Consider the following 22023-nt stretch of genomic DNA (forward strand, 5'->3'; position numbering starts at 1 on the left):
TACAGTACGGGGTTAGATACAGAGTAAAGCTCCCTCTACACTGTCCCCATCAAACACTCCCAGGACAGGTACAGTACGGGGGTTAGATACAGAGTAAAGCTCCCTCTACACTGTCCCCCATCAAACACTCCCAGGACAGGTACAGTACGGGGGTTAGATACAGAGTAAAGCTCCCTCTACACTGTCCCCCATCAAACACTCCCAGGACAGGTACAGTACGGGGGTTAGATACAGAGTAAAGCTCCCTCTACACTGTCCCCCATCAAACACTCCCAGGACAGGTACAGTACGGGGGTTAGATACAGAGTAAAGCTCCCTCTACACTGTCCCCATCAAACACTCCCAGGACAGGTACAGTACGGGGGTTAGATACAGAGTAAAGCTCCCTCTACACTGTCCCCATCAAACACTCCCAGGACAGGTACAGTACGGGGGTTAGATACAGAGTAAAGCTCCCTCTACACTGTCCCCATCAAACACTCCCAGGACAGGTACAGTACGGGGGTTAGATACAGAGTAAAGCTCCCTCTACACTGTCCCCATCAAACACTCCCAGGACAGGTACAGTACGGGGGTTAGATACAGAGTAAAGCTCCCTCTACACTGTCCCCCATCAAACACTCCCAGGACAGGTACAGTACGGGGGTTAGATACAGAGTAAAGCTCCCTCTACACTGTCCCCCATCAAACACTCCCAGGACAGGTACAGTACGGGGGTTAGATACAGAGTAAAGCTCCCTCTACACTGTCCTCATCAAACACTCCCAGGACAGGTACAGTACGGGGGTTAGATACAGAGTAAAGCTCCCTCTACACTGTCCCCATCAAACACTCCCAGGACAGGTACAGTACGGGGGTTAGATACAGAGTAAAGCTCCCTTTACACTGTCCCCATCAAACACTCCCAGGACAGGTACAGTATGGGGGTTAGGTACAAAGTGGAGCACCCTGTGAAAGAGAGACACAGGATTGGCCAGGCACACCTGCGCGCCGCCTCACACAGCTCACCTGCCACCTCCACGATGTCGCCGGGCACGATCTCACGGGCTTTGATCCTTTGGACGAGCTTCTTGTCCGTCCGGTAGACCTTGCCCATCTCGGGCTCGTACTCCTTCAAGGCCTCGATGGCATCCTCCGCATTCCTCTCCTGCGGCACAGAAAGATCCCGCAAACCAGTGAGCTCGGGAAGGGCGGGATGAGAGGGAGATTGGGGAACGGGGGAGAGATGGGAAGAGAGTTGAAGAGTGCGGCTTACCTGCCAAACGCCGACCACCGCGTTGGCAATGAGGATCAGGAGAATGACGAAAGGCTCGACAAAGGCCGTGACCGTTTCCTCTCCCTCTTCAAACCAGGCCAGGACCTCGGAGAATGAGAAAGGACACCGTTAGCAGAAGACGTGCGAGCGGACGACCGTTTACTTAGATGCACAGATGCAATACAGGAACATTTCGACAAATAATCCCACTCCCTCTCCCCTGCTCTTCCCCCCCACCCCCGTTCCAGAACGATCTCGTTCCAGATCACAACAACTCACTCCGTTAAAACAATGTTTCCTCGTGTCACCTCTGGTTCTTTCACCCATCGCTGTGTCCCCCCCCGCCCCCCCCCCCCCCCCACCCGGTTACCGACCCTCCCACCACTGGGAACAATTTCTCATTATTTACTCCGCCGAAACCCCTTCCTGATTTCAAACGCCCCGATTAAATCACCTCTTAACCTTCTCCGCTCTACGGAGAATAATCCCAGCAACATATGCACGAAAACCTAGGCTGAGATTTCCAGTGGAGTACTGAGGGAGTGCCGCACTGTCGGAGGGTCAGTACTGAGGGAGTGTCACACTGTTAGAGGGTCAGTACTGAGGGAGTGTCACACTGTCGGAGGGTCAATATTGAGGGAGTGTCACACTGTCGGAGGGTCAGTACTGAGGGAGTGTCACACTGTCGGAGGGTCAGTACTGAGGGAGCTCCGCATTGTCGGAGGGTCAGTACTGAGGGAGTGCCGCACTGTCAGAGGGTCAGTACTGAGGGAGCTCCGCATTGTCGGAGGGTCAGTACTGAGGGAGTGCCGCACTGTCGGAGGGTCAGTACTGAGGGAGTGCCGTACTGTCGGAGGGTCAGTACTGAGGGAGTGCAGCACTGTCAGAGGGTCAGTACTGAGGGAGCTCCGCATTGTCGGAGGGTCAGTACTGAGGGAGTGCCGCACTGTCGGAGGGTCAGTACTGAGGGAGTGCCGTGCTGTCGGAGGGTCAGTACTGAGGGAGTGCCGCACTGTCGGAGGGTCAGTACTGAGGGAGTGTCACACTGTCGGAGGGTCAGTACTGAGGGAGTGCCGCATTGTCGGAGGGTCAGTACTGAGGGAGCGCCGCACTGTCGGAGGGTCAGTACTGAGGGAGTGTCACACTGTCGGAGGGTCAGTACTGAGGGAGTGTCACACTGTCGGAGGGTCAGTACTGAGGGAGCGCCGCACTGTCGGAGGGTCAGTACTGAGGGAGTGCCGCACTGTCGGAGGGTCAGTACTGAGGGAGTGTCACACTGTCGGAGGGTCAGTACTGAGGGAGTGTCACACTGTCAGAGGGTCAGTATTGAGGGAGTGTCACACTGTCAGAGGGTCAGTATTGAGGGAGTGTCACACTGTCAGAGGGTCAGTATTGAGGGAGTGTCACACTGTTAGAGAGTCAGTACTGAGGGAGTGTCACACTGTCAGAGGGTCAGTATTGAGGGAGTGTCACACTGTCAGAGGGTCAGTATTGAGGGAGTGTCACACTGTCAGAGGGTCAGTATTGAAGGAGTGTCACACTGTCGGAGGGTCAGTACTGAGGGAGCACTGCATGGTCGGAGGTGACGTCTTTCAGGATGAGGCGTTAAACCGAGGGCTCCGTCTGCCCTCTCAAGTGGATGTAAAAGATCCCACGGCCACTACTGGAAGAAGAGCAGGGGGTGCAGTGTGGAGGGAGTTCTCCCCGGTGTCCTGAAACCAATGTTAATCCCTTCATCAACATCACTAAAAAAAAAACATGAAATCTGGGTCACTATCACATTGCTGTGTGTGGGATCTTGCTGTGTGCTCATTGGTTGCCATGTTTCATCCATCACAACAGTGAACACAGTTTAAAAAATTACTGGTGCGGCTGTCGAATATTTTGTGTTGTCGTGATGTGGTGAAAAGTGATCTCGTCATTTCATACAATAACATAATGACTCTACCCATCAATTAATAGATAGAAATCTGTCTATCGAGAATGGGACTGTCACACTCCAGACTGTCACACTCCGGACAGTCACACTCCGGACTGTCACACTCCAGACTGTCACACTCCAGACTGTCACACTCCGGACAGACACACTCCGGACAGTCACACTCCGGACAGTCACACTCCGGACTGTCACACTCCGGACAGACACACTCCGGACCGTAACACTCCAGACAGTCACACTCCGGACAGTCACACTCCGGACAGTCACACTCCGGACAGTCACACTCCGGACAGTCACACTCCGGACTGTCACACTCCGGACTGTCACACTCCGGACTGTCACACTCCGGACAGTCACACTCCGGACAGTCACACTCCGGACAGTCACACTCCGGACAGTCACACTCCGGACAGTCACACTCCGGACAGTCACACTCCGGACCGTCACACTCCGGACCGTCACACTCCGGACAGTCACACTCCGGACAGTCACACTCCGGACAGTCACACTCCGGACAGTCTCACTCCGGACAGTCTCACTCCGGACAGTCTCACTCCGGACAGTCACAATCCGGACAGTCACACTCCGGAGAGTCACACTCCGGACCGTCACACTCCGGACCGTCACACTCCGGACCGTCACACTCCGGACCGTCACACTCCAGACAGTCACACTCCAGACAGTCACACTCCAGACAGTCACACCCCGGACCGTCACACCCCGGACAGTCACACTCCGGACCGTCACACTCCGGACCGTCACACTCCGGACCGTCACACTCCGGACCGTCACAGTCCAGACAGTCACACTCCAGACAGTCACACTCCAGACAGTCACACTCCAGACAGTCACACTCCGGACAGTCACACTCCGGACCGTCACACTCCGGACCGTCACACTCCGGACAGTCACACTCCGGACAGTCACACTCCGGACAGTCACACTCCGGACCGTCACACTCCGGACCGTCACACTCCGGACCGTCACAGTCCGGACAGTCACGCTCCGGACCGTCACGCTCCGGACCGTCACGCTCCGGACAGTCACATTCCGGACAGTCACACTCCAGACAGTCACACTCCAGACAGTCACACTCCGGACAGTCACACTCCGGACCGTCACACTCCGGACCGTCACACTCCGGACCGTCACACTCCAGACAGTCACACTCCAGACAGTCACACTCCAGACAGTCACACTCCAGACAGTCACACTCCGGACAGTCACACTCCGGACAGTCACACTCCGGACAGTCACACTCCGGACAGTCACGCTCCAGACAGTCACGATCCGGACCGTCACACTCCAGACAGTCACACTCCGGACCGTCACACTCCGGACCGTCACACTCCGGACCGTCACAGTCCAGACAGTCACACTCCAGACAGTCACACTCCGGACCGTCACACTCCGGACCGTCACACTCCAGACAGTCACACTCCAGACAGTCACACTCCGGACCGTCACACTCCGGACAGTCACACTCCGGACAGTCACACTCCGGACCGTCACACTCCGGACAGTCACGCTCCGGACAGTCACGCTCCAGACCGTCACACTCCGGACCGTCACACTCCGGACCGTCACACTCCGGACCGTCACACTCCGGACCGTCACAGTCCGGACCGTCACAGTCCGTACAGTCACGCTCCGGGACGTCACGCTCCGGGACGTCACACTGCGGACCGTCACGCTCCAGACAGTCACGCTGCAGACAGTCACGCTCCGGACAGTCACGCTCCGGACAGTCACGCTTCAGGACGTCACACTGCGGACCATTGCGCTCCGGAACGTCACGCTCCGGACCGTCACGCTCCGGGACGTCACGCTTCAGGACGTCACACTGCGGACCGTTGCGCTCCGGACCGTCACGCTCTGGACCGTCACAGTCCGGACAGTCACGCTCCGGACAGTCACGCTCCGGACAGTCACGCTCCGGACCATCACGCTCTGGACCGTCACGCTCCTGACAGTCACACTCCGGACAGTCACACTCCGGACAGTCACAGTCCGTACAGTCGCGCTCCTGACAGTCGCGCTCCGGACCGTCGCGCTCCGGACCGTCGCGCTCCGGACAGTCGCGCTCCGGACAGTCGCGCTCCGGACAGTCGCGCTCCTGAACGTCGAGCTCCGGAACGTCGCGCTCCATAACGTCGCGCTCCGGAACGTCGCACTCCGGAACGTCGCACTCCGGACAGTGGCGCTCCGGGCAGTGGCGCTCCGGGCAGTCGCGCTCCGGGCAGTCGCGCTCCGGGCATTCGCGCTCCGGACAGTCACGCTCCGGAACGTCACACACCGGAACGTCACACACCGGAACGTCGCGCTCTGGAATGTCGCGCTCCGGACAGTGACAGTGGCGCTCCGGAGAGTCGCGCTCCTGAATGTCATGCTCCGGACAGATATGCTCTGCAGTGTCACGCTCCGGAACGTCGCACTCCGGACAGTCATGCTCCGGATAGTCACTCTCCGGACAGTCACACTCCGGACAGTCACACTCCGGACAGTCACACTCCGGACAGTCACACACCGGCCAGTCACGATCCGGACAGTCACACTCTGGTCTGTCACGCTCCGGACAGTCACGCTCCGGACAGTCACGCTCCGGACAGTCACGCTCCGGGATGTCACGATCCGGGATGTCACACTCTGGACACTCACACTCCGGACACTCACACTCCGGACACTCACACTCCGGACACACACACTCCGGACACTCACACTCCGGACACTCACACACCGGAAAGTCACTCTCCGACCGTCACACTCCGGACAGTCACACTCCGGACCGGTCACACTCCGGATTGGTCACACTCCGGATTGTCACACTCCGGATTGTCACACTCCGGATTGTCACACTCCGGATTGTCACATATAAAAGTTCAACTACACCAGGGGAACCATGTCAAAGTGAGTTTGGTAAAGGCAGCAGCCTTTCTGGGCAAAGCAAGATCCCACAGACAGCCATGATATCAATGCCGCAATTGATCAGCGTGGTGTTGTTTCAGGGAGAATTGTCACAGCCACAGAATGGGAAATATGGCTTTGCTCGTCATCCAACATGCTGTGTCTGTGGGAACGTCACTGACCGTCCGACAGTGTGACACTCCCTCAGTACTGACCCTCCGACAGTGCGGAGCTCCCTCAGTACTGACCCTCCGACAGTGCGGCACTCCCTCAGTACTGACCCTCCGACAGTGTGGCACTCCCTCAGTACTGACCCTCCGACAGTGTGGCACTCCCTCAGTACTGACCCTCCGACAGTGCGGCACTCCCTCAGTACTGACCCTCCGACAGTGCGGCACTCCCTCAGTACTGACCCTCCGACAGTGCGGCACTCCCTCAGTACTGACCCTCTGACAGTGTGACACTCTCTCAGTACTTTCCCTCTGACAGTGCGGCACTCCCTCAGTACTGACCCTCCGACAGTGCGGCACTCTCTCAGTACTGACCCTCCGACAGTGTGACACTCCCTCAGTACTGACCCTCTGACAGTGTGACACTCTCTCAGTACTTTCCCTCTGACAGTGCGGCACTCTCTCAGTACTGACCCTCCGACAGTGTGACACTCCCTCAGTACTGACCCTCCGACAGTGCGGAGCTCCCTCAGTACTGACCCTCCGACAGTGTGGCACTCCCTCAGTACTGACCCTCCGACAGTGCGGCACTCCCTCAGTACTGACCCTCCGACAGTGCGGCACTCCCTCAGTACTGACCCTCCGACAGTGCGGAGCTCCCTCAGTACTGACCCTCCGACAGTGCGGAGCTCCCTCAGTACTGACCCTCCAACAGTGCGGCACTCCTTCAGTACGGACCCTCCGACAGTGCGGAGCTCCCTCAGTACTGACCCTCCGACAGTGCGGAGCTCCCTCAGTACTGACCCTCCAACAGTGCGGCACTCCTTCAGTACGGACCCTCCGACAGTGCGGAGCTCCCTCAGTACTGACCCTCCGACAGTGCGGAGCTCCCTCAGTACTGACCCTCCAACAGTGCGGCACTCCTTCAGTACGGACCCTCCGACAGTGCGGAGCTCCCTCAGTACTGACCCTCCGACAGTGCAGCACTCCCTCAGTACTGACCCTCCGACAGTGTGGCACTCCCTCAGTACTGACCCTCCGACAGTGTGGCACTCCCTCAGTACTGACCCTCCGACAGTGCGGAGCTCCCTCAGTACTGACCCTCCGACAGTGCGGCACTCCCTCAGTAATGACCCTCCGACAGTGTGGCACTCCCTCAGTACTGACCCTCCGACAGTGTGGCACTCCCTCAGTACTGACCCTCCGACAGTGCGGCACTCCCTCAGTACTGACCCTCCGACAGTGCGGCACTCCCTCAGTACTGACCCTCCGACAGTGCGGCGCTCCCTCAGTACTGACCCTCCGACAGTGCAGTGCTCTCTCAGTACTGACCCTCCGACAGTGCGGAGCTCCCTCAGTACTGACCCTCCGACAGTGCGGCACTCCCTCAGTACTGACCCTCCGACAGTGCGGCACTCCCTCAGTACTGACCCTCCGACAGTGTGGCACTCCCTCAGCACTGACCCTCCGACAGTGTGGCACTTCCTCAGTACTGACCCTCTGACAGTGAGACACTCCCTCAGTACTGACCCTCCGACAGTGCGGCACTCCCTCAGTACTGACCCTCCGACAGTGCGGCACTCCCTCAGTACTGACCCTCCGACAGTGCGGAGCTCCCTCAGTACTGACCCTCCGACAGTGCGGAGCTCCCTCAGTACTGACCCTCCAACAGTGCGGCACTCCTTCAGTACGGACCCTCCGACAGTGCGGAGCTCCCTCAGTACTGACCCTCCGACAGTGCGGAGCTCCCTCAGTACTGACCCTCCGACAGTGCAGCACTCCCTCAGTACTGACCATCCGACAGTGCGGCACTCCCTCAGTAATGACCCTCCGACAGTGCGGCACTCCTTCAGTACGGACCCTCCGACAGTGCGGAGCTCCCTCAGTACTGACCCTCCGACAGTGCAGCACTCCCTCAGTACTGACCATCCGACAGTGCGGCACTCCCTCAGTACTGACCCTCCGACAGTGCGGAGCTCCCTCAGTACTGACCCTCCGACAGTGCGGAGCTCCCTCAGTACTGACCCTCCAACAGTGCGGCACTCCTTCAGTACGGACCCTCCGACAGTGCGGAGCTCCCTCAGTACTGACCCTCCGACAGTGCGGAGCTCCCTCAGTACTGACCCTCCGACAGTGCAGCACTCCCTCAGTACTGACCATCCGACAGTGCGGCACTCCCTCAGTAATGACCCTCCGACAGTGTGGCACTCCCTCAGTACTGACCCTCCGACAGTGTGGCACTCCCTCAGTACTGACCCTCCGACAGTGCGGCACTCCATCAGTACTGACCCTCTGACAGTGCGGCACTCCCTCAGTACTGACCCTCCGACAGTGCGGAGCTCCCTCAGTACTGACCCTCCAACAGTGCGGCACTCCTTCAGTACTGACCCTCCGACAGTGCGGAGCTCCCTCAGTACTGACCCTCCGACAGTGCGGAGCTCCCTCAGTACTGACCCTCCGACAGTGCAGCACTCCCTCAGTACTGACCATCCAACAGTGCGGCACTCCCTCAGTACTGACCCTCCGACAGAGTGACACTCCCTCAGTACTGACCCTCCGACAGTGCGGCACTCCCTCAGTACTGACCCTCCGACAGTGCGGCACACCCTCAGTACTGACCCTCCGACAGTGTGGCACTCCCTCAGTACTGACCCTCCGACAGTGCGGCACTCCTTCAGTACTGACCCTCCGACAGTGTCGCACTCCCTCAGTACTGACCCTCCGACAGTGTGGCACTCCCTCAGTACTGACCCTCTGACAATGTCGCACTCCCTCAGTACTGACCCTCCAACAGTGTGACATTCCCTCAGTACTAGCCCTCCGACAGTGCAGCACTCCCTCAGTACTGACCATCCGACAGTGCGGCACTCCCTCAGTACTGACCCTCCGACAGTGCGGCACTCCCTCAGTACTGACCCTCCGACAGTGTGACACTCCCTCAGTACTGACCCTCTAACAGTGCGGCGCTCCCTCAGTACTGACCCTCCGACAGTGTGACACTCCCTCAGTACTGACCCTCCGACAGTGTGGCACTCCCTCAGTACTGACCCTCCGACAGTGCGGCACTCCCTCAGTACTGACCCTCTGACAGTGCAGCCCTCCCTCAGTACTGACCCTCCGACAGTGCGGCACTCCTTCAGGACTGACCCTCCGACAGTGTCGCACTCCCTCAGTACTGACCCTCCGACAGTGTGGCACTCCCTCAGTACTGACCCTCTGACAATGTCGCACTCCCTCAGTACTGACCCTCCGACAGTGTGACATTCCCTCAGTACTGACCCTCCGACAGTGCAGCACTCCCTCAGTACTGACCATCCGACAGTGCGGCACTCCCTCAGTACTGACCCTCCGACAGCGCGGCACTCCCTCAGTACTGACCCTCCGACAGTGTGGCACTCCCTCAGTACTGACCCTCCGACAGTGTCGCACTCCCTCAGTACTGACCATCCGACAGTGCGGCACTCCCTCACTACTGACCCTCCGACAGTGCGGTACTCCTTCAGTACTGACCCTCCGACAGTGTCGCACTCCCTCAGTACTGGCCATCCGACAGCGCGGCTCTCCCTCAGTACTGACCCTCCGACAGTGTGGGACTCCCTCAGTACTGACCCTCTGACAATGTCACACTCCCTCAGTACGGACCCTCCGACAGTGCGGCACTCCCTCAGTACTGACCCTCTGACAGTGTGGCACTCCCTCAGTACTGACCCTCCGACAGTGCGGCACTCCCTCAGTACTGACCCTCCGACAGCGCGGCTCTCCCTCAGTACTGACCCTCCGACAGCGCGGCTCTCCCTCAGTACTGACCCTCCGACAGTGTGGGACTCCCTCAGTACTGACCCTCTGACAATGTCACACTCCCTCAGTACTGACCCTCCGACAGCGCGGCTCTCCCTCAGTACTGACCCTCCGACAGTGTGAGACTCCCTCAGTACTGACCCTCTGACAATGTCACACTCCCTCAGTACTGACCCTCCGACAGTGCGGCACTCCCTCAGTACTGACCCTCTGACAGTGTGGCACTCCCTCAGTACTGACCCTCCGACAGCGCGGCTCTCCCTCAGTACTGACCCTCCCTCAGTACGGGCAATCGGGGTGCGTTAGCCTGGGGTTTTGGAACGCGGGACTCTAGTGCGTGCGGGCCTTGTACCCACTTGTAAGTTGGCTGAGGGCACAGGTTGGCCGGGAACAAGTTAACATTTCTTTCAAGTGACCTTTCCGAACTGGAATGCTCTCCTGACACGCAAATGGGATAACGTTACATTCGCGACTGTTGATTACCTAATCTTGGTCGTCTCACGTATCTAGCAGCTGGACTGCCTAGTGCAGAGAACGAAGGGGCAGCTGTGTGTAAGATTACCCAGACCTACTGACCCCATAAGATGCAGCAGACATCTCCGAGGGAGAGACAGGACATTACAAGAACACAAGAACGAGGAGCATTCTTCCAAACTCCAGAGAGTAAAGGTCTAAACTGCTCAATCTCTCTTCGTAAGACAAACCCATCTCTGGAATCAATCTAGTGAACCTCCTCTGAACTGCCTCCAATGCAACTACATCCCTCCTCATTTAAGGGGACTAAAACTGTACGCAATACTCCAGATGCGGTCTCACCAATGCCGAGTACAGTTGCAGCAACACTTCCCTCCTTTTATACTCTATTCCTTTAGCAATAAATGCCAAAATTCCATTTGCCTTCCTTATCACCTGCTGTACCTGCAAATTAGTTTTCTGTGATTCATGCAAGAGGACACCCAGATCCCTCTGCACCGAAGCACTCTGAAGTTTCTCTCCATTTAGATAATAATTTGCCTTTCTATTCTTCCGACCCAAATGGATAACCTCACACTTATCCACGTTAAACTCCATCTGCCAAATTTTGGCCCTTAACCTAACTTGTCCACATCCATTTGTAGATTTCTTTATTGCAACTTACTATCCCAACTATTTTAGCGTCATCTGCAAATTTGGCTACCGTACCTTCTATCCCTGCATCCAAGTCATTAATATAGATTGTAAATAGTTGGGGCCCGAGGGCCGAACCCTGTGGCACCACACTAGTTACATCTTGCCAACCAGAAAAGGACCCATTTATCCCGACTCCCTGTTTTCTGTTGGTTAGCCAATCCTCTATCCAAGCTAATAAATTGCCCCTAACCCCATGTGACCTTACCTTGTGCATTTAACCTTTTGTGCGGCACCTTATCAAATGCCTTCTGGAAGTCCAGATATACTACATCTACAGGATCCCCTTTATCCTCTTTACTTGTTACATCTTCGAAGAACTCCTGCAAATTGGTCAAACACGATTTCCCCTTCATAAAACCATGCTGACTCTGACTTTTATATACTTATCGAAGCTCTTGCTGTCTGTTTTTATATTTTGCGCTAGTTTTCTTTCATAATTTACTTTTGCTCTTTTTATTACTTTTTTTTTTTTAGTAACCTTTTGTTGGTCTTTAAAAGTTTCCCAGTCTTCCAGCCTGCCACTGGCCTTTGCATTATGGTATGCCTGAGTTTTTGTCTTTATGTTATCCTAAACTTCCTTACTTAGCCATGGATGTTTTTTCCCCCCTCTTCCAATCTTTCTTCCTCTCTGGAATATATTTTAGTTGGGAGGAATGGAATATCTCCTTAAACATCTGCCACTGCTAATCAACTGTCCAAGCTTTCAGTCTTCCTGCCTCGTCCACCAGGGCCAAATCCGTCCTCATGCCTATGTAATTACCTTTGTTTTACTCCAGAACGCTAGTGCGGGACTCCAGTTTCTCACCCTCAAACTGAATTTGAAATTCTGGCATGCTATGATCACTCTTCCCTAGAGGATCCTTAACTATGAGATCATTAATTAATCCCACTTCATTACACAATACCAAATCTAGAATAGCCTGCTGCCTGGTTGGTTCCACAACATATTGCTCCAAAAAACAATCTCCAATACATTCAATGAGCTCTCCCTCAAGGCTACCCTTGCCAATTTGATTAATCCAGTCTATATGCATATTAAAATCACCCATGATTATTGCCGTACCTTTCTTGCAAGCCCCCAGTATTTCCTGGTTTATACTGTGCCCCACTGCGTAACTACTGTTTGGGGACCAAAAGATTACTCCCACCAGGGACTTTTTTCCCTTGCTATTTCTTATTTCTACCCAAACTGATTCTATGTCTTGATCTCCAGTGTCTACATCATTTCTCAGAAAGAGAGAGACACACACAGTTGTCAGGACTGAAGGAACGCAGGTACAGCGCGGGGGTTAGACACAGAGTAAAGCTCCCTCGACACTGTCCCCATCAAACACTCCCAAGACAGGTACAGTACGGGGGTTAGATACAGAGTAAAGCTCCCTCGACACTGTCCCCATCAAACACTCCCAGGATAGGTACAGTACGGGAGTTAGATACAGAGTAAAGCTCCCTCTACACTGTCCCCATCAAACACTCCCAAGACAGGTACAGAACGGGGGTTAGATACAGAGTAAAGCTCCCTCTACACTGTCCCCATCAAACACTCCCAGGACAGGTACAGTACAGGGGTTAGATACAGAGTAACGCTCCCTCTACACTGTCCCCCATCAAACACTCCCAGGACAGGTACAGTACGGGGGTTAGATACAGAGTAACGCTCCCTCTACACTGTCCCCCATCAAACACTCCCAGGACAGGTACAGTATGGGGGTTAGATACAGAGTAAAGCTCCCTCTACACTGTCCCCCCATCAAACACTCCCAGGACAGGTACAGCACGGAGGGGCTTGGGCCGGGAGGAGGATCTCCTCGTCGGTCTGCTCCTGGGCCTGGCCAAGGTGGCAATTCACAGGTCCAGGCTGCAGGCCATCGGGGGGTCCGGCCTCCCCGATTGTCTGCCCCTCTTCCGCGGTTACGTTCGCGCCCGGGTGTCCCTGGAGAAGGAGCATGCGGTGTCCGCCGGTACGCTTGAGGCCTTCCGCGACCGGTGGGCACCGCAGGGACTGGAGTGCATCATTGACTCCAAAAATGGCATTTTAATTTGAGTTTTTGTTGATTTATCTGGTTTTAAATAAAGTTATTTTAAAAAAAAAACGGGGGTTAGATACAGAGTAAATCTCCCTCTACACTGTCCCCCATCAAACACTCCCAGGACAGGTACAGTACGGGGGTTAGATACAGAGTAAAGCTCCCTCTACACTGTCCCCCATCAAACACTCCCAGGACAGGTACAGTACGGGGGTTAGATACAGAGTAAAGCTCCCTCTACACTGTCCCCATCAAACACTCCCAGGACAGGTACAGTACGGGGGTTAGATACAGAGTAAAGCTCCCTCTACACTGTCCCCCATCAAACACTCCCAGGACAGGTACAGTACGGGGGTTAGATACAGAGTAAAGCTCCCTCTACACTGTCCCCCATCAAACACTCCCAGGACAGGAATCAAGGATCAGTGTTTGGGCCCCAGATGTGAGAGGGTCAGTACTGAGGGAGCGCCGCACTGTCGGAGGGTCAGTACTGAGGGAGCGCCGCACTGTCGGAGGTTCAGTACTGAGGGAGCGCCGCACTGTCGGAGGGTCAGTACTGAGGGAGCGCCGCACTGTCGGAGGGTCAGTACTGAGGGAGTGCCGCACTGTCGGAGGGTCAGTACTGAGGAAGTGCCACACTGTCGGAGGGTCAGTACTGAGGGAGTGCCGCACTGTCAGAGGGTCAGTACTGAGGAAGTGCCACACTGTCGGAGGGTCAGTACTGAGGGAGTGCCGCACTGTCGGAGGGTCAGTACTGAGGGAGTGCCGCACTGTCGGTGGTGCCATCTTTCAGGATGAGCTGTTAAACCGAGGGCTCCGTCTGCCCTCTCGGGTGGATGTAAAAGATCCCAAGGCCACTACTGGAAGAAGAGTTGGGGGGTGCGGTGTGGAGGGAGTTCTCCCCGGTGTCCTGGGACCAACGTTTATCCCTCAACCAACATCACTAAAAAAAACCAGATGATCTGGGTCACTATCACTTCGGTGGGATCTTGCTGTGCAGAAATCGTTGACAATAGTGAGCACATTGAAAGAATACTTTATCTCCTCATCTTCAAATCACTCCATGGCCTGTCGACCCCCCCCTCCCTATCTCTGTAACCTCCTCCAGCCTCTACAACCCTCCCGATCTCTGTAACCTCCTCCAGCCCCTACAACCCTCCCTATCTCTGTAACCTCCTCCAGCCCCTACAACCCTCCCGATCTCTGTAACCTCCTCCAGCCCCTACAACGCTCCCTATCTCTGTAACCTCCTCCAGCCCCTACAACGCTCCCTATCTCTGTAACCTCCTCCAGCCCCTGACACACCTCCCTATCTCTGTAACCTCCTCCAGCCCCGACAGACCTCGGAGATCTCCGCGCTCCCTCCAATTCCGGCCGCTTGACCATCCCCCGATTCCCGTCTCTCCACCATTGGAGGCCGTGCCTTCAGCTGCCTGGGGGCCCCGAGCTCCGGAATTCCCTCCCCCAACCTCTCCACCTCTCTCTCTCTCTCTCCTCCTTTAAGATGCTCTTTAAAACTAAGGAGAGAGTAGGGTCTATAAAAGACCAAAAAGGTAACCTATGTGTCGGGGCGGAAGATATTGATATGGTTCTTAATGAATACTTTGAGTCTGTCTTCAGAAAAGAGGGCGATCGATGCAGATATTGTAGTTAAGGAGGAGGAGTGTGAAATATTGGATGTGATAAACAAAGGGAGAAAGGACGCATGAATGGATTAGCATCCTTGATAAACTGTCACTTAGAAAGGTTACAGGTTAATCAAGGATAGTCAGCATGGATTTGTTCAGGGAAGATCTTGTTTGACCAACTTGATCGAATTATTTGAAGAGGTAACAAGGAAGATAGATGAGGGTAGTGTAGTTGATGTGATCCACATAGCTTTTAGCAAGGCTTTTGACAAGGTCCCACAAGGCAGACTGGTTAAAAAAATAAAATCCCATGGGATCCAGGGAAATGCAGCAAGGTGAATACAAAATTGGCTCAGCGGCAGGAGACAAAGGGTAATTGTTGACGGGTGTTTTAGCGACTGGAGGGCTGCTTCCAGTGGCGTTCCGCAGGGCTCAGTACTGGGTCCCCTGCTTTTTTTGCGGCATTTATTAATGATTTGTACGTAAATGTAGGGGGCATGATCAGGAGGTTTGCGAATGACACAAAGATTGGCCGTGTGGTAGACGGCGAGGAGGATAGCTGTAGGCTGCAGGAAGATATTTATGGTCTGGTCAGATGGACAGAAAAGTGGCAAACGGAATTCAACCTGGAGAAGTGTGAGGTGATGCATTTGGGGAGGTCAAACAAGGGAAAGGAATACACGATTAATGGGAAAATACTGAGAAGTGTAGAGGAAGTGAGGGACCTGGGAGTGAATGTCCACAGATCCCTGAAGGTAGCAGGACAGGTCGATAAGGTGGTTAAGAAGACATATGGAATCCTTTCCTTTATTAGCCAGGGTATAGAATACAAGAGCAGGGAGGTTATGCTGGAACTGTATAAATCATTGGTTAGGCCACAACTTGAGTACTGTGTGCAGTTCTGGTCACCTCATTACAGAAAGGATGTAATTACACTACAGAGGGTACAGAGGAGATTTACCAGGATGTTGCCAGGACTGGAAAAATGCAGCTATGAGGAAAGATTGGATCGGCTGGGGTTGTTCTCCTTGGAACAGAGGAGGCTGAGGGGAGATCTGATTGAGATGTACAAAATGTTGAGGGTCCCGGATAGAGTGGAGGTGAAGGGTCTATTCACCTCAGCAGAGAGGTCAGTGACGAGGGGGCAGAGATTTAAAGTGATTGGTAGAAAAATTAGAGGGGAGATGAGGAAAACGTTTTTCACCCAGAGGGTGGTGAGGGGCTGGAACTCACTGCCTGAAACGGTAGTTGAGGCAGAGACCCTCAACTCATTGAGAAGGAGTCTGGATATGCACCTCAAGTGGCCTCTTTCTGTGCCTTAAACTTTCTATGATTCTCCCTCTCTTTCTGTTTCTGTCTCGCATTGTGTGTGTCCCTCTCTCTCTCACTGCCTCTCTCTCTCTCTGTCTCATCTCTCTCTCTCTGTCTCTCTCTGTCTGTCTCTCTCTCTCTGTCAGTTTCTCTCTTTCTCTCTCCCTCTGTCTGTCTGTCTCTCTCTCTGTCTGTCTGTCTGTCTCTCTCTCTCTGTCTGTCTGTCTCTCTCTCTGTCTGTCTCTCTCTCTCTCTCTCTCTGTCTCTCTCTCTCTCTGTCGGTCTCTCTCTCTCTCTGTCTCTCTCTCTCTCTCTCTCTCTCTGTCTCATCTCTCTCTCTCCCTCTGTCTGTCTCTCTCTCTCTGTCTCCCTCTGTCTGTCTCTCTCTCTGTCAGTTTCTCTCTCTCTCCCTCTCTCTCTGTCAGTCCCTCTTGGTCTCTCTCTCTCTGTCTCTCTCTCGCTCTTGGTCTCTCTGTCTGTCTCTCTCTCTCGGTCTCTCTTGGTCTCTCTCTCTCTCTCTCTCTCGGTCTCGGTCTCTCTCTCTTGTTCTCTCTCTCGGTCTCTCTCTCTCTCGGTCTCTCTCTCTCTCTCTCTCTCTCTCTCTCTCTCTCAGTCTCTCTCTCTTTCTCTCCCTGGCTCTCTCTCTCCCTGGCTCTCTCTCTCTCTCTGTCGCTCTCTCTGTCTGTCTCAGTCTCTCTCTCTCTGTCTGTCTCAGTCTCTCTCTCTCTCTCTCTGTCTGTCTGTCTCTCTCTCTGTCTGTCTGTCTGTCTCTCTCTCTCTGTCTGTCTGTCTGTCTCTCTCTCTGTCTGTCTCTCTCTCTCTCTCTCTCTGTCTCTCTCTCTCTCTGTCGGTCTCTCTCTCTCTCTGTCTCTCTCTCTGTCTCTCTCTCTCTCTGTCCTCCAGGCTGAAGCCTCCAGCTGCTGATTTAGCTAACAAGTTTGAAGATGTAACCTTACACCTGTAAGTTTGGTCTGATGCAGTTTCTGCAGACTGCTGGCTGTTGAATTCCACTCTTCGATTGAATGACACGATTCGAATGGCCTGACTATTCTAATCCTTTCTCCCTCGTGTGTTCATCCAGCTTCCCCCCCACCCCCTGCGCGCTGAAATCCATCGATACGATTCACCTCAACCACCCACTGTGGGAGCGAGTCCCACATTCTCCCCACGCCCTGGGGAAAGACGTTTCTCCTGAATTCCCCCATTGGATTTATTAGAGACTGTCTTATATTGATGGGCCCCTCGTTCTGGTCTCGCCCGCAAGTGTAAACATCTTCTCCACGTCGACCCGATCGAAACCCCTTTCGTAATCTTAAAGACCTCAATCAGGTTCACCCCTCAGCCTTCTCTGTTCCAGAGAAAACAGCCCCAGCCTGGTCAATCGTTCCTGAGAGGTGTAAGCTCCCAGTTCTGGTATCATTCTCGTAAATCTTTTCTGCACCATCTCGAGGGCCTCTATATCTTTTCTGTAATGTGGAGACCGGAACTGTACACAGTGCTCCGAGTGTGGTCTAACCAGACCGGAACTGTACACAGTGCTCCGAGTGTGGTCTAACCAGACCGGAACTGTACACAGTGCTCCCAGTGTGGTCCAACCAGACCAGAACTGTACACAGTGCTCCGAGTGTGGTCTAACCAGACCGGAACTGTACACAGTGCTCCGAGTGTGGTCTAACCAGACCGGAACTGTACACAGTGCTCCAAATGTGGTCCAACCAGACCGGAACTGTACACGGTGCTCCCAGTGTGGTCCAACCAGACCAGAACTGTACACAGTGCTCAGAGTGTGGTCTAACCAGACCAGAACTGTACACAGTGCTCCGAGTGTGATCTAACCAGACCGGAACTGTACACAGTGCTCCGAGTGTGGTCTAACCAGACCGGAACTGTACACAGTGCTCCGAGTGTGGTCTAACAAGATCGGAACTGTACACAGTGCTCCGAGTGTGGTCCAACCAGACCGGAACTGTACACAGTGCTCCGAGTGTGGTCTAACCAGACCGGAACTGTACACAGTGCTCCGAGTGTGGTCTAACCAGACCGGAACTGTACACAGTGCTCCGAGTGTGGTCTAACCAGACCGGAACTGTACACAGTGCTCCGAGTGTGGTCTAACCAGATCGGAACTGTACACAGTGCTCCGAGTGTGGTCTAACCAGACCGGAACTGTACACAGTGCTCCGAGTGTGGTCTAACCAGACCGGAACTGTACACAGCGCTCCGAGTGTGGTCTAACCAGACCGGAACTGTACACAGTGCTCCGAGTGTGGTCTAACCAGACCGGAACTGTACACAGTGCTCTGAGTGTGGTCTAACCAGACCGGAACTGTACACGATGCTCCGAGTGTGGTCTAACGAGACCGGAACTGTACACAGTGCTCCGAGTGTGATCTAACCAGACCGGAACTGTACACAGTGCTCCGAGTGTGGTCTAACCAGACCGGAACTGTACACAGTGCTCCGAGTGTGATCTAACCAGACCGGAACTGAACACAGTGCTCCGAGTGTGGTCTAACCAGACCGGAACTGAACACAGTGCTCAGAGTGTGGTCTAACCAGACCGGAACTGTACACAGTGCTCCGAGTGTGGTCTCGGAAGCAAGTTTGGTGAGCGAAAGGTTAACAGTCCTTCCTGACAGTTGCGTCCCTCTCAGTTCTGGTATCTGTCACGGCATGTTTTGTTTACATGAGGGCATGAATACCCAGCGACACTTTGCAGGAACAGTTATCAAACAAAATTTAACACCGAGGCCACTTGCGGAGATATCAGGGACAGGCGATCGAAAGCTCGGCCGGACAGGTCGGGTTTCAGAGCGTCTTAAAGGAGAGAGAGAGGCGGAGAGGTTTGGGGAGGGAATCCCAGAGCTCGGGGCCCCCAGGCAGCTGAAGGCACGGCCGCCAATGGTGGAGCGATGGGAATCGGGGGATGGTCAAGAGGCCGGAATTGGAGGGAGCGCAGAGATCTCGCAGGGGGCTGGAGGTCAGCGAGCACAGGGGGTGACGGGTGAGCGGGACTCGGCACGGTGGGGGGGGGGGGGGGGAGGGGTGGGCGTTGGGGAGAGATGGTGCCAACACTTACAAAGGAGATACAGGCTGCGAGAAGCAGGATTCTGACAAGGAGATCCTCGAACTGTTCAGCGACCAGCTGCCATAGCGTCTTCCCTGGAATTGGATTGAGGACAAGAGCACAGTTATCACGAGAGCAATCGACGGTAAACAGGAATCGATACCCCCTCCCCCTCGAGCAGAGGGGGCCCGGGGAGGGGGGAGATTATCCAGAACGGTCCCAGGGATTGAGGGACGTCGGTTAACGCGGGGAGACCGGGAGAGGCTGGGATCGTTCTCCGCAGAGCGGAGAAGGTTAAGAGGAGAATAAATCGGGGCGTTTAAAATCAGGAAGGGGTTCTGGCGGAGTAAATAATGAGAAACTGTTCCCAGTGGTGGGAGGGTCGGTAACAGATACGATGGGCCGAATGGGTGCCTCCCATCGCTGTATTTGTGCTCGGAGCTTCGTTCCGGGACGGGAGGGGGCGGGGGCCGCTCTCCACTTGTCCTCCCTCGGAAGATGTTGCCTCCAACGTGTCGACAGTGCGGGATCGGACCATGCCCGCGATTCGGACGGCTCGGCCCTGCGGAGAGTCCTCCCCGGCGAGTGGGGGGGGGGGCGACCCTGGCTGCCCGCGGCTGGCCCCTTCCGAGGCGGCTTTTCTGGAAGGCGGGTTGAGCAGCGACCCCGCCCCCCCTCCCGTCCCGTCCCGTCCCCTCCCCTCCCCCCCGTCCAGCTCCAGCCACCCCTCGCGTCCTCAGCCCCGCCGCGCCTCACCCCCTCGGAGACGCAAAAAAAAACCGCCCCCCCCCCCCCCCCCACCCCGCTGCTCTCGAACGCGACGAGCAGGGGGGAGGCAGAGTAAGATTTACCTTCTTCTGCTGGGAGTTCTGTCGGTGCCGCCGATCACAGCCGAGAGTTGGAGCCGGGCGGTGGGGGGGGGGGCGAAGGCGGGATTGAGCGAGGCGGAGAGACAGACAGAGAAAGAGAGAGAGAGAGAGAGAGAGAGAAGTAGAGATCGGTTAATTCCTCGTCCGGCACGGGAGGCAAAACGGAATCGACTTCGCCCCACGGGCCGACAACCGCCCCCAGCCTCCGCTTCCCTGCCCGCGCCCCTGAGTTGAGGCCCTCCCGCCCCTGACTGCTCCCCCTCCCCCACAACGCTTACCATTTGGCCCGTACTTATCAAAGTTCTTCTTGACGTGTTCGGGCGACAACCCGGTCAGCTCGCTCACTCCAAAGTAGGCGACGCACTCCCTCCACGGTCTTGGCGTGCCCGTTCTCCATGCTGCTCGACTGGGGGCGCCCTCGCCTGGCCGCCTAATCTCTCCTCGCGGGTGGGGAAAGGTTCGAAGGGGGCGGGAAGCAGAGTGTGGCCGGGGGGGGAGGGGGGGGTGGGGGAGCCAGGGGTGGGGGGGGGGGGGTGGGTCTTGAGGTGCGGGCGAATCCGGCAGCTGACTTTGGAACGATTCTAGACTTCCCGCTCCAGCTCCGCTAGGCTCCTTGAGTTGGCAGTTTGAGGGTGCATGGCATGGAGGGCGAGGGCGATGAGGCGAGGCGGGGCGGGGAGGGCGAGTGGTGGTTGGTGTCCCAATCTCTCTCCAACGTGGGCACTCGACAGACCAGCCCCGGTGTCTCCTGGAGACGCCTTATAGCCAAGGAGGAACCTCTCCCAGCCCCCGCCTCCTTCCGAGGAAGGGCCACTCCTGTCCCGTCTCCTTCTCCCCATCCCCGCCCCGCCAGCCTCCCCATTGGATCGGCCTCCAGTCATCTGCTGTGATCGGGTGACGTCCAAAATTCCCCTTGCCGGGAGGAAAGAGAGAGAGAGAGAGAGAGAGAGACGTCACACCATCCAGAGGATCTTCGTCCCTGCCAGTGATAAGAGATATTTGCTGACTTGCAGGGTGTCCTAGGAGAGCAGGCTAAAACGCTTACCCTCCCCGTGCTCCTGTCAGCGTTTTCCACACCCCCCCCCATCTCCCCCCACAGTGTTATTCAACCCCCCCCCCCCACCCCTTTGACCATGGAGAGAGGGAGAAAGAGAAACAGAGAGAAAGAGAGAGGGAGAGAGACTGAAGACAAAGAAACAGAGAGAGAGAGAGAGAGAGAGAGAGAAAGAGTGACAGAGACAGAGTGAAAAAGAGAGAGACAGACAGACAGGGAGAGAGAGAGAGAAAAAAGACAGAGAGAAAAGAAAGAGAGAGAGAGAGAGAGAGAGCGATAGAGACAGTAGAGAGAGACAGAGATAGAGACAGAGAGAGGGAGAGAGAGACAGAGAGAGAGACAGAGAGAGAGACAGAAAGCGAGAGAGAGAGACAGAGACAGAGAGACAGGGAGAAAGAGAGAGGGAGAGAGCGTTTGAACTGCACAGAGAGACAGAGACACAGAGAGAGAAACAGAGAGTGAAAGAGAGAGAGAGACAGACGACAGACAGGAGGGAGAGAGAGAGAGAAAAAAGACAGAGAGAAAAGAAAGAGAGAGAGAGAGCGATAGAGACAGAGAGAGAGACAGAAATAGAGATAGAGACAGAGACAGGAGAGAGCGAGAGAGAGAGAGACAGAGACAGAGAGACAGACAGAGAGACAGGGAGAAAGAGGAGAGGAGAGAGAGGGAGAGAGAGGGAGAGAGCGTATGAACTGCACAGAGAGAGAGACAGAGACACAGAGAGAGAAACAGAGAGAGAAAGAGAGAGAGACAGACAGGGAGAGAGAGAGAGAAAAAAGACAGAGAGAGAAAGGAAAGAGAGAGAGTGACAGAGACAGAGAGAAAAAGAGA

The 22023-nt window shown here is 55.4% G+C and overlaps 1 protein-coding gene across 1 annotated transcript in view; it reads right to left on the reverse strand.

Moving 5' to 3' along the window:
- Positions 1-20618, reverse strand: part of LOC137361985 (sarcoplasmic/endoplasmic reticulum calcium ATPase 1-like) — a 70995-nt gene extending 50377 nt beyond the window's left edge. Inside the window, 6 exon segments of the mRNA XM_068026582.1 lie at positions 1009-1147; positions 1256-1360; positions 19282-19364; positions 20121-20138; positions 20417-20504; positions 20506-20618. Of these exon segments, the coding sequence (XP_067882683.1) occupies positions 1009-1147; positions 1256-1360; positions 19282-19364; positions 20121-20138; positions 20417-20504; positions 20506-20535 (463 nt within the window). The 5' untranslated portion in view covers positions 20536-20618.
- Positions 20619-22023: the final 1405 nt, after the last annotated feature.

This window comes from Heterodontus francisci, unplaced genomic scaffold (assembly GCF_036365525.1).
Source record: "Heterodontus francisci isolate sHetFra1 unplaced genomic scaffold, sHetFra1.hap1 HAP1_SCAFFOLD_518, whole genome shotgun sequence".
Taxonomy (NCBI): Eukaryota; Metazoa; Chordata; class Chondrichthyes; order Heterodontiformes; family Heterodontidae; genus Heterodontus; species Heterodontus francisci.